This window comes from Silurus aristotelis, assembly GCF_946808225.1.
Source record: "Silurus aristotelis genome assembly, chromosome: 1".
NCBI lineage: Eukaryota > Metazoa > Chordata > Actinopteri > Siluriformes > Siluridae > Silurus > Silurus aristotelis.
This window is the reverse complement of record NC_139574.1, coordinates 30,959,888-30,972,347: the sequence shown is the minus strand read 5'-3', so window position 1 is coordinate 30,972,347 and position 12,460 is coordinate 30,959,888. Positions and strand designations below refer to the sequence as shown.

Here is a 12,460-nt window from a genome sequence, read left to right as displayed (position 1 = left end):
AGGTTTTTCTCCTTATTAGCAAATACATATAAAAATGGTTAAACTTGCATCCATGCTAAAATCCCAAGGACAATAAGGACATTGTAATGATATTCACCTTAAATTCTTACTTAATTCCAGGTAAATGTACTTTTCCTTTGTAGATTGTATAACATGGATGTCATTTTCAAACGACGTTGTCAATTCTTATAACAATATCAAAGTTAATAACAAAAAAAAAAGCACTCTTGATTCTCAGGAAATGTACATGATGGTGTCTGTCTTTTGCGAGGCTCTTGGTACACATGCATGTCCCTTTTGTTTATATACAAAAAAACTAGTTAAATTGCAAAAACACAAAAGAATTGGTCAGTAAATGACTGCAAGCAAGTTCTGTGAACAGATGAGTCCAAGTGTGACTTTTTTTTTGTTCTAAAAGAATAAATAAGGTTTGAAAGACAGAGAACAGATTTCTCACACCCACAGTCAAACATGGTTTGGGGTTGTTTTAAAGCAGGGAAGGGGGGAGACTTATTCTGGGTGAACAGTATACTGAAACACCATGGCTATTATTTCATACTTCAACTCCATGCAATTCTGTCTGGAGTGGAGTTAGTGTTAACTAACTTCAACACACAAGACAATGATCCAAAGTATACGTCCAAGTACTACAAGTGTTATTTAGAGAGCAAATAGTCAGTCTGAGAGGCATGGCAAACTATTTCAGCTGAATGTTTGGAGAAACTAACTGCCTGGAGTGTGTAAAGCTGTTATTCAAGTTAAGAGGGAATTTTTTATAGAAAGTAAAGTTTTGTAGGTTTAAGCCAGAGTAAACCTTCATGTCATTATATTACCTTTTATGTTGCATTTAAACAACTAGAACATGCATGTGTTTCCAAAAAAACTATCAAAGACTAGCTGGTTCCAACCTTTTGATAGGCACTGTACTGTAAATATGTCAAAATGTTTTTCAGTTGAAAATAGGAAAGTAATGAATGAATTTTGAAATAGGTTGTCAAAATAAGATCAATTAAAAAGATAATAAGTTGACATTTCACTCACACGAATGCAAGGACCCAAGGTTTCCCAGCATCACACTGCTTCCACCAGCTTGTCTTCTTCCCATAGTACATCTCTTGACATCTCTTTCCCAGGTAATTAACCCACACATCATCTACATGATATAAAAGAACGCTATTCATCAGATCAGACTTTCACTTCCTTCAGGTCAGACTGATCAGACCAGACCAGACTAGCCTTCATGGCATAGCCTAGCTGTACTCTCAATCTCGGAATCTCAACTGATCCCTATTGAATTGAATAAACCAGTTTTAAAAACGTATGATATATATAATGAACTATTAATTTTGAATAATGACATTTGATTTAACCAGTTAACCTGAATTAATGTTTGGCTTTCGTCCACAACTTGCAGTTCTGGAGTGCAAGTCTTTTCTTTTATGGTTATTGATATATTGATATGGTCTTCATCAAATAGGTTGTTGTGAAGAATGTGTTTGGTTCACACACGTGTGTAAATGTAATATAGGTGCTCAGGAAATGGTGACCTGCTCATGCATGGACAGGTTTATTTTGGACAGGAGGCAGAGCCGACATGATATGAGCGCCTCTGCCATTTGTCAGGTTGCAGAGAAAAGAGAATGAGTGAGTGTCAGGGTGGTGGAGGGTGGAGGGGGAAAAAATAACGTCGTGCTCGTTTTCCAGCATCACATTCCGCTTGTTCTGAACACTCACCTCGTTCAGCACCTCTCTCACCACTCCTGCGCGCGGGCCGAATCACTACTGTTTCGAACCTTATTTGTTTTACTTTTTATTTCTATCCTCTGGATAATCGCTTGGATATATCTAGACTTCATGACACCACTCGGACACGCCTGAGGAACGGTAAGCTCAGCGATCACCAGAATCTCCATGCTAGGGAAAAAAAAGTTTGTCTCGACATTTTCTGTCCTGTTCTCAAGGCGCGTGCATGTGAGCAATAATAGTAAGTTGACTTTCAAGCTGGAGTCAAAATTGTGCTGTTGAGTGCGCTGGCACTGTGAGCAACAAGGGGACAGAAAAGGAGTGTATTCCAGTTTTGTTGCATTCATTTAAAGGTGTAAAAATATGTTTAAACCTGAGGTTGAAGCAGCGCGTGTACTGGTGAGTGTCATATCGAGCAGCTGATCGCGCGCCGCTTCTACAAATGGCAATAAAGTGAGACGCGCGCGGACAGCTGCAGCTATTTTCAGCCTCGAGCTCCAGAGTTAACGCCACAAATGTCACATAGAGAGGCACATTATTATTATTATTATTATTATTATTATTATTATTATTATTATTATTCGTATTATTATTTTTGTTATTACTATTATTAATAATAATATAATTAATATTCTTCTTTTTCTTCTTCTTCTTATAATTATTTGGTATTGTTTTTTTTATTATTATTATTATTATTATTATTATTATTATTATTATTATAACTACTATTATTAATATTATTATTGTTCTTCTTCTTCTTTGTACTATTATTATTGTTATTATTAATAATAATAATATTCTTCTTTTTCTTCTTCTTCTTATAATTATTGTTATTATTTGTATTATTATTATTATAATTATAAGTACTATTATTAATATTATTATTGTTCTTCTTCTTCTTTGTATTATTATTATTGTTATTATTAATAATAATAATATTAATAATATTCTTCTTTTTCTTCTTCTTCTTCTGATAATTCTTGTTATTATTTATTAATATTATTATTATTATTATTATTATTATTATTATTATTAATAAATATAATAACAATTATTAATTATTTATTGTTATTAAGTTAGGCATAACTTATTACTTGATTCACCATGGCTGCTCATCAGGGATAAATACACACCAATTATCTTAACTCTTCTGTAAAGCTGCTTTGAGACAATGTCTGTTGTGAAAAGTGCTATAGAAATAAAGTTGACTTGATTGTAAAGATTAGCGTTACATAAAAAAATGTCATGTTATGTTATTATATTAGTCGTTACATTCTTCTTATTCTGCAATTAATTTAAAATAATAATAATAACAATATCTATTATTTGATCATTTAAATTTTAATTATCAAACTTATTTAGGATGATTAATATGAACGTAATATGTGCTCAATTTTATACTTTTTATTTTCACATTCCCATTTATTTATTAATTTATTTATGTAATTTTTTATTTATTTATCGGTCTTATTATTATATCATTCCATTCCATTGGTAAAGAACCCTTAAACAAATTGTGCTACTTGCATTGATTATTATTATTGTTATAATATATGCAATATGACATAATTTTGCTTTACATTTAACACAATGTTGTATTATTTAGCCAATTTTCTGCATTTTTTGGTGATAATATATTAATAAGAGTAATGCATAATTGCATAATGTTTTTTTAATCAGTGATACAGTAATGATACAACACAATTCATTTTAGATAACATGTTGTGTACATTATTCATATCTCAGTCTATTTTTTTGTAAAAATGAACACAGTGTGTTATATCGTTTGGTTAAAAAAGTATGTTTGGGAATGTAGAAAAGGCTTAGTCAGGGGCAGGGGGTGGATCCATGTTAACACATGTTAACTCAAAATATTAAAATAGATTAATATGTAAATAAATGCCATTGGTGCCCTCTTATGAATCCTAACTTTTCACAATCAAATATGGCTTGGATATAATGTTGTACCCACGATTTTCACTCCGGGGTTAATGATAGGATACTTGCAATACTTTTAGTATATATGTGCATTTTATTATATTGTTCTGCCGAGTTGGTAAACCTAATTTGTAGGGTGATGACATTTTCCTAAACTAGAGATAATCATGAGCAAACAGGAGCCTGATATATCTATCAGTTCCTCATTTGATGTAGATTCAGTTCCTTCAGACAAGATATTAATTCAAGTTAAATCATTTGCATTTGGAAAATATTATCGCCCAACTAATGTCTATTATTGTGTCTGCAGAAGCTGATAATGGACCAGAATCTTCTTGGTGGAGCCCCTAGGTTCCTGACCCGGCCCAAGTCATTCTCCCTCAGTGTGGGCCGGGATGCTACTCTCAGTTGTACTGTAGTGGGGACCCCTGTTCCTGTTGTCACCTGGGAAAAAGACAAGCTACACATTTCTACTGGAGGCCGCTTCAAAATTACAGAGGATGGAAACGTGTATCGACTCACCATCTATGACCTGACACTGGAGGACAGCGGGCAGTACATGTGTCGAGCCAAGAATAATGTTGGCGAATCTTATGCAGCTGTGACACTAAAGGTGGGTCTTCCAGCAACAGTGATTGATCGGGCGCCGGTGTTCACGGTGAAGCCCATCTCCACCAGAGTGGGCCTGGGTGGTGATGTTACCTTCTTCTGTCGCGTGGCAGCTCATCCCGCTCCTAAATTTGATTGGGAGAAGGACGGACGCTATCTAGGTGAGACCATTCGCATCAAGATCACGTCAGACAGCGAGTCCAGCTCTGTGCAAGTTCAAAGCATCAGGAATATGGACAGTGGCACTTACACCTGTCGGGCTAAGAACTCCATGGGTCGAGCACAAGCTGCTGCTGCTCTGGTGGTGGACATGCAGGACACGAGACTTCTCAACACCGACAAAAGCACCTCCCTCCTGTCTCACCTGCAGAAGCGCAAAGAGGAGATGTGTAAGGATATTTCACTTTACCGCACGACTGAGAACTACTCACTGTCCTCTTCAACCTCATCTAACATCACGGAGGGGCTTAGCAAGTTGGGCTTTGCCTCTGATCAGGAGCAGCGAGTCTCAGCTTTGGCTGGCAAATTGCCCAAAGGCATCTTCACTCGAACCTGCACTGTGACTGAAGGCAAGCACGCAAAGCTCAGCTGCTTTGTCACAGGCCACCCCAAACCCCAGATCATCTGGAGGAAAGATGGGATGAACATCAGCGAGGGTCGAAGGCACATCACATATGAGGACCATGCAGAGAACTTCATACTCAAAGTTCTTTACTGCAAGCAGAGTGATAATGGTCTTTACACATGCAACGCCTCCAACTTAGCTGGACAAACTTACAGCGCTGTTCTGGTCATCGTAAAAGGTAAGCCATCTCAGATTTCTACAGATCAAATCTTTAATTTTGATATAGTTTTTTTTAAGTTAAATGCTGTCACATTTATAAAGACCTGTAGATGTTTACTGACAGAAAAACCAATTCACTGAAAGGTAAAGGGTGCTGCAAATAAAAAATGCGTATTTGTTTCCTGGAAGTGTTTTTTTGCTGGCTTTATCTTGGTGCATATTTATTTGCTAATATACAAACTTCCGCTTAAGAGCAAGTAGAAATCAAAGGCACTCTATAACAATGGACTTGAAAAAAATTCTGTAGTTGTTGATGTGGTGAAGTTGTCAGTAAAAACATTAATATTTTATGAAAGGAGTCTCCAGTGTCAGTGTAACGGTCAAAGAAAAAATCTGCAACTAATTTTCCAATATAGACAAGCCTTTGGGACAGATGCTTTAACACGTTTAATAACGTGCCAGAATTATTGCCACCCACTAAAATGGTAAATGGCTAATTTGGAATATTCCTTAGGAAGCAGATACATGCATGCATGTAGGATTCATGTTTGCATGTTCATTTGTAAATACCTGTGGCCACGTCTATGTGGTGTACATGTCTTTATCAAAATATTTCCAACTCCTTGTGCTCATGATTGTTGTAGTCAGTAATAAGTGAATCTCAGACACTCCTGAGAAAATGGATAATGTATTTTATTTTTATAATTTGTAATGTTTATTTTTAGTTTTAAATTCTACCTCTTGTATAGTTACCTACTCAAAATCTTTAAGTTTAGACCCGAATAAAGGTTCAAAAGATAATAAGGATTTAATAAACTACCTATTATTGGTCATTGTTTCATAATCAAATAACATATTTAAGCCCATTTATGAATAAACAAGTCGATAACGAGTACAACTTTTAAATTTAACGAAGACTTTATCTGTTCATTAAAATAAAGTGTTATTGTAATTTAATTTGTTGGGTTTCTCTAGTCAATAATTGGAATCCACATAGGTGCGCTGTATGCATTGTGCCTTTAGCTAATCCTAAAATTGAGGAAGAATTGTTTTCTTTTCCATTGAGGCTTTGCAATGTGGTCATCAGCTTAAATTTTTTACTATATGCAATTTTTCTGTTAAAAATGAAGACTGTTTAAATACAAGTGTGCTTTTGCAGATTGAACTTGTATAACTACTCTAAACAGTTTGCAGTTCATCTTTGGCAGTGTTTCTTAGAGTTGGTCAAGCACACCTCGACACAACGTAATCGTATGTGGCTAGCATTCCTTAGGACGGTGTCATGTTGCGTCTATTTTTTGCGCATGTTGAGTTGTTCACATTAGTGGTGACTTGCAGTCAGATACCAGTGATTTTCCAAATAAACATTTTGTGGTGTTTTCTTCATTGCATTGTTTGCGTTAATTTGATGGATAAATGCAAGGCATCAAAGCAGCATCAAAAAACATGTCCCAAACAGCTTGAGAATTACATGGTATTAAATAAATGAATAAATTTGGCATGTGTTTGATGGCTAGCCGATGATGATAGATGTTTTTTACTTCTAGAAGTTTCAGTTTCATATATTCAGGGATGATGCATTTAGCAGTTCTTGTATAGTTATCTACTCAAAATGTTTAAGTTCAGCCCTGGTTAAGGTTCAAAAGATAACAAGGATTTAATAAATTACTTATTATTGGTCTTTTTTTTTCATATCAGATACATCTTTTAAGCCCAGTTATGAAAAAAGAAAACTCAATAATGTGTAAAACTTTTAACTTTAATGAAGACTTTATCTGTTCAGTGTTATTGTAGTTAAATTTGTTACATTCCAAATAAATTAGATGTGTTTGATGGCTATCCAATGATGATAGATGTTCTGTACTTCTAGAAGTTTCAGTTTCATATATTCAGGTATGATGTAGTTAGCACATTGTGTAGCACATGGTAAAGGTCACAGTAACTTACTCCTCAAGCAAATGGCAGCCATACACATCCTAGCCAAAACCACTGCCACGTCAAAGATGTTTTAGATTATTCCAGAGTGTGAAACACTTGTTTACTGACATCACTGTTTGAAATAGCATATATTTCTTTCTGATATTCTTTCTTTGAAAAAAAGATAATATTTTCCAATGTGCTGTTATTGCTCTAAAAAGATATTTATTTTTGAAAACCCTGAATTGCACTATCTCTAAATTTCTTAGCGTCCTTGAGTTTTTTTATTCTGATTGTTCAAAAGATATTGTTGTGATTTTCTTTAACATTAGTGTCCATTTAAAATACTGTTTTTCTGCTCCAGATAGACTGCGTAATAGTATCTAGTTGTTGTTATTGTGATTTTTTTAAATGTAAGGGCATATTTATTTAATATTCATAGACAAGGTAAAACTTGAGGTGGATAAGCTACAAGAGCGAAACGCAATGTGTTTCGCTCTTGTAGCTTAAACACCTCAAGTTTTTCGTCTGTTGTGCATTGTGAGATGTTTTTCTGCTTACCAGAATTGTAATGAGTAATTTAAGTTACCAAAGCATTTCTGACAGACACTGCCAAGATTGTTTAATGTTCCAAGTTTGCTTCCTGATGCTAGAACTTCTATAGCTGTACTATGAACAGTTACAGTTTGCAACAGTTTACAATTAATCTTTGACATCATTTCTTAGAGATGTTGAAGCACATCTCAGAGTACAATCACAAAATAATCACTTGCTGCTCTCGTTTTTCAGGATGGTTAACAGTGCAGCTACTTTTTGCATGTGGTTAGTTGGTTTTGTTTGGTGGTGAAACGTTTTCATCACAGTAGTGTGTTTCTGTGTAGTGCTGAGATTCGTGTATCTGATGTTTTATTCCAATGTTCAGCAAAAGCCCTTGTATGCTTAGCTACAAATGTCGCTAATAGTGCACCTGTGAGGTAGGTGTGTCTAGTTAAATGTATTTAGTATTTATGTACTTTTCAAATGTGTTAATAAAAAAAAAAAGTAATTCTACACTCAAATACCATAAAAATCTTCTGCTCACAATTTTAACACAAATAATTTACATTGCATTTTCATGTTTGTAACAGTTCCATTTCCAACAGTATGCTAATTCTCTTTTTGCTCTTCTAGAGCCACAAGTGGCATTTAAGAAGAAGTTGCAGGATGTGGAGGTGAAGGAGAAGGAAACGGCCATGTTATCGTGTGAGGTGCCCATGCCGAGTACTCAGGCCTCTTGGTTCATGGAGGAGACTCGCCTGGAGCAGAATGCAAAGTATCGCATGGAGGAAGAGGGAACGCTGCGTTGCCTCACCATCCACAATGTCACAACCAACGATGATGCAGTTTATATCTGCGAGATGAAGGAAGGGAGTCGCACTGTGGCTGAGCTCACTGTTCTGGGTATAGTATCTAGGTTCAAAATTTGTACTAAGAGTACTTTTCGGCTTTGACGGTTCTTATAAATCTTTATCTTATAAAACATGTCACTTATGACATGGAAATGTTTTCTGTACACATTGGGTATTTAACATTTATGGAAGGAGTCTTCAGTGTAAGCAGTCCAAGATGAAACTTTTATAGTTTGCACAAGCTATTTGTATTTTGGTATAGTATACTCATTTTATTTAGTAGTTTTATTGCATTTAAAACAATGTAGTTTATCATGTGCACATGTTCAGGAAACATCACCAAAAAGTTGCCAAGAAGGACAGTCGTGCCAGTGAGCGATACAGTGATCTTCTGTGTGGAGCTTGAGCACCCTGTGGAAGATGCCTATTGGACAAGGAATGGAGAGAAACTGAAGGAGGACTCCAGGATCATTATTGCTCATGTGCACAAACAATATACACTCACCATTCGTGAATGCACTGCTGAAGACTCGGGTGAGGTGGCGTTCATTGCCGGCGACTGCAAAACCTCTACACGATTCTCAGTTACAGGTGAGGAAAAGTAACACCATACTCAAGATTTTGCTAATTAGTGTTTATGTCCCACTCACTGTGCATACTAATGTCATACATACATAAGTTACAGGCATATTTTTTTGTTTAAACTGTAAAGATTTACTGCATGCTGAAAGTAGCATTTTTAAAATATTCTGTGTTGTCATGGTACTTAAATGCATTTTATAGGATTTTTTTTCATTTAGGTTTTATATTTTGATGTTTATTTGTTTTATTTATTTTGTACTTCCTGATTTATATTTTTACTTGATACCATGTTTTTGCATTTGAGTTAGTTAATTGACTCTTGTTATTTCCTTATTATTACCTAGCACCGAGGAAGCATCCTCCGGATACCCCAGTCAAACCAATTGTGCTGAACAAGACAGACAACTCCATTACACTGAGTTGGTCTCGGCCAGATAGTGAGCGTCCTGTACCCATAAATGGCTATGTGGTGGAGAGGAGGAGGGTGGGTGCTCAGACCTGGGTTCGAGTCACAGGCATGGAGCTTGTAGACACAAACCAATACACCATTAATAACATCACAGAGGAGAGCAGCTACCAGTTCCGCATTTCAGCCATGAATGATTTTGGCCAGAGTGCCTATCTGGAGTTCCCCGGAACATATTATCTTGGTAATTTGACTTTACAGATAATTGTCCCACAGGAATGTCTTTTCAGAGCAATGCCAGATCTCAGTGACACTTTTGCCAAGCTAATCATGTCCTGTGTTTATTCAGAGCCAACTGCCTCGGTGATGTCAGGTCTGCAGAGCTGCACTGCTGTCTCTGGTGGGGAGGCAACTTTTAGCGTGGAGCTCTCTGCCACATGCTCCGGAAGCTGGATGCTAAATGGCCGACTGATTCGCAGTGGTGCAGACTACCTCATAACCCGTTCGAAGACCACGCACACACTTGTGATCAGGGAGGTAAACATATCACTGGATGAAGCTCAGGTCAAATTCACGGGGGGAGGATCCGAAAGCATCTGCACACTTAGTGTAAAAAGTAAGAAAAATACTTCAAGTATAAACCACAATGGAAAATTATTATAAAGCTGATGTTACTATGGTATTTAATTTCATATAACGACTGGTCCTAATGTTTTTATTAACATTGCAGTTGTATAAACAAAACAAATTTAATGCTACTTTTTATAAAGGCTTTTCACACTATCCACACCTTTATTCCTGTTTTAGCAGCTCCAGCACTTTTCACCAAGAAATATTCTGAAGTGGAGATCTTCAGGTTTAGTGCTCACTCCTCTGCCCAGCTATACACAGAGGTGTCAGATGCCAGTGTTCAGGTAACAATGTTTTATAAATATGTATATATAGTGCTGTGTAATTCCAGATTGTGACTAGTCAGTACATGATTCTTTTTCTACTGACAGCATAAAATAATCAGCTTTTGGCTTGTCTTTGTGCCCCACAGGTTGTCTGGATGAAAAATGGTAAAGAATTAAGGATGGGCAAAAAGTATGAGGCTTCCAATGTGGGATGTAAACGCACACTGACGATTCATAATGTAACTCATGAGGATGCAGGGATTTATGAGTGTGTGTGTGATGGTGATAAGATGTCCATCCAACTTGCCATTAAAGGTAAAGCTAATTGAATATTCCAAATTGCCAGTTGGAAAATGTTGGTATCAAAATACATATGTACAAATACATATACAGTATGTTGCCTACTGTATGTAGGTTATTTAAAACAGTAAAACAGGCTACGATTCCTTTATTATCCAGACCCTACAAATAAACCTTTAAATGTGTGTTGAGTATCAAATACATGAGTGAGTGTGTGATATGTGATATTGATAATGCTCAAATGTTCTGTTTTTAATGGGATTGTGCAAACAATAAAGGGGGGAAAGCAGATCTAAATGATGTGAATAAAACTACCATTTTAAAAAATAACACCTCAAGAGAGAAATTACTTTAATTTGAAAAATTCTGAATTTTTTATTAATTTGCCATCAGAAGAAGCAGCAAAGTTTGTGAACAAGCCCAAGACTCAACCCCTGGAGGTTTCTCCTTTGATGGTTGATGTGGAACTGAGTTGTGAGGTGGAGTCGCCTACAACTACTGTTGTATGGAAGAAGGAGCATAAAGAAATAGCGGAGGACAACAGAGTGACCTTCGTGTCCCAGGGGACACAGAGAAAGCTGGTTATCAAAGAAGCCAAGCAGAGCGATGAAGGACACTATTCATGTGAGACAGTGGAGGACAAGGTCACATTCAGGGTCAAAATACAAGGTAAAACCAGCGCTAATTAGTCTGGGGGAAAAAAGCAAACGGACAGAGCTAATTTCACAAAAAGAAGAGCAAGCTTGTGTGGAGTGGTACTAAAACAATTAAACAATAAGCATAAATATTGCTTCAAATAATGAATTGAATGCATACATATGTTTATTATCTTGCATTTTAATAAAAAAATGTAGTCTACACGATCATTATTTGATTGTTGTAGGAATTTCAGGAAACAATCTTCACGATTGAGGGAATAGTAGAGTTAAGTGGATGAGAATAGATGAGAGTAGAACAAAAGGGAGAAATTGTGAGGAAATTATATTAAAATAAAGTAGTGAACAGAACAAAGTAGAGTTTAACATAATACAACTGAACAGGAGATAAAAAGGAGTAATATGAAGCACGACAAAACAGTGTACAGTAGAATAGAATAGAATCTAACTTTGTACACTTAAAAAAAAATGGTAAAGTACAAAATAATTAAATAATGTAGCACAGTATAGTAATACAGTTATTAGGGTGAAACAAAGTACTTAATAACACAGTGTAGGATATTAGAGAAAAGTGGAACAAAACTAAGTATATTATAGTTGAACAAAAGAACATACAATAGCATAGAACTGAAAAAAGGAAAAAGAATATACAGTAGCAAAATAGAATAGCATAGATATTGGAAAGCAGAAGAGTCGAGAATTGAACAGAAAACAATTTTCTGTTTTCTTTCGATTTTATCTGAAACCGTAATATTTATATATTGCCTTTGCAAACATTCTCTGCATGGTTATTTTATCATTCTATATGGTAATTTAATCATTTTACATGATTATTTAATGATTGTTCTTGTAGAAACTCAGGCCACTTTCATCAATAAGGACACCTATCAGAAGGAGGTGAAAGTTTCTGTCTCTCAGAAAGCCACACTGAGCTGTGAAGTGTCTGACTCCAAAACTGAAGTGAAATGGTATAAAGATGGCAAACAGCTGATCTCCAGTAGGATTGTCCATATGGACACAAAAGGCAAAATCCGTCAACTGGTGTTGGACAGTGTGGAGAAAAAAGATGCAGGAGAATACATCTGTGAAGTTGGAAATGAGAAGTTGGTCTTCAAGATTCATGTGACAGGTATGGAATACAGGAGAATCATTTTAGCAAAAAACTTACTGGTGTCTATTTACCATTAGCTATCTTTTATGTTAACTAGTTTATTAGCTTATGCATTTATTATTTATCATTG

The 12,460-nt window shown here is 35.7% G+C and overlaps 1 protein-coding gene across 28 annotated transcripts in view; it reads left to right on the top strand.

Moving 5' to 3' along the window:
* Window positions 1-1,662: 1,662 nt before the first annotated feature.
* Window positions 1,663-12,460, top strand: part of obscnb (obscurin, cytoskeletal calmodulin and titin-interacting RhoGEF b) — a 59,050-nt gene continuing 48,252 nt past the window's right edge. For 20 of the 28 annotated variants that reach the window (XM_083567258.1, XM_083567249.1, XM_083567256.1 and 17 more), the window contains exons 1-10: window positions 1,664-1,884; window positions 3,992-5,093; window positions 8,162-8,431; window positions 8,710-8,970; window positions 9,306-9,611; window positions 9,717-9,983; window positions 10,175-10,281; window positions 10,410-10,578; window positions 10,957-11,232; window positions 12,073-12,348. In XM_083567258.1, the coding sequence (XP_083423384.1) occupies window positions 4,001-5,093; window positions 8,162-8,431; window positions 8,710-8,970; window positions 9,306-9,611; window positions 9,717-9,983; window positions 10,175-10,281; window positions 10,410-10,578; window positions 10,957-11,232; window positions 12,073-12,348 (3,025 nt within the window). In that variant the 5' untranslated portion in view covers window positions 1,664-1,884; window positions 3,992-4,000. Of the gene's footprint in view, window positions 1,885-3,991; window positions 5,094-8,161; window positions 8,432-8,709; window positions 8,971-9,305; window positions 9,612-9,716; window positions 9,984-10,174; window positions 10,282-10,409; window positions 10,579-10,956; window positions 11,233-12,072; window positions 12,349-12,460 lie in introns of all 28 variants that reach the window. The other 8 variants (XM_083567263.1, XM_083567259.1, XM_083567257.1 and 5 more) reach the window with 2 other exon arrangements.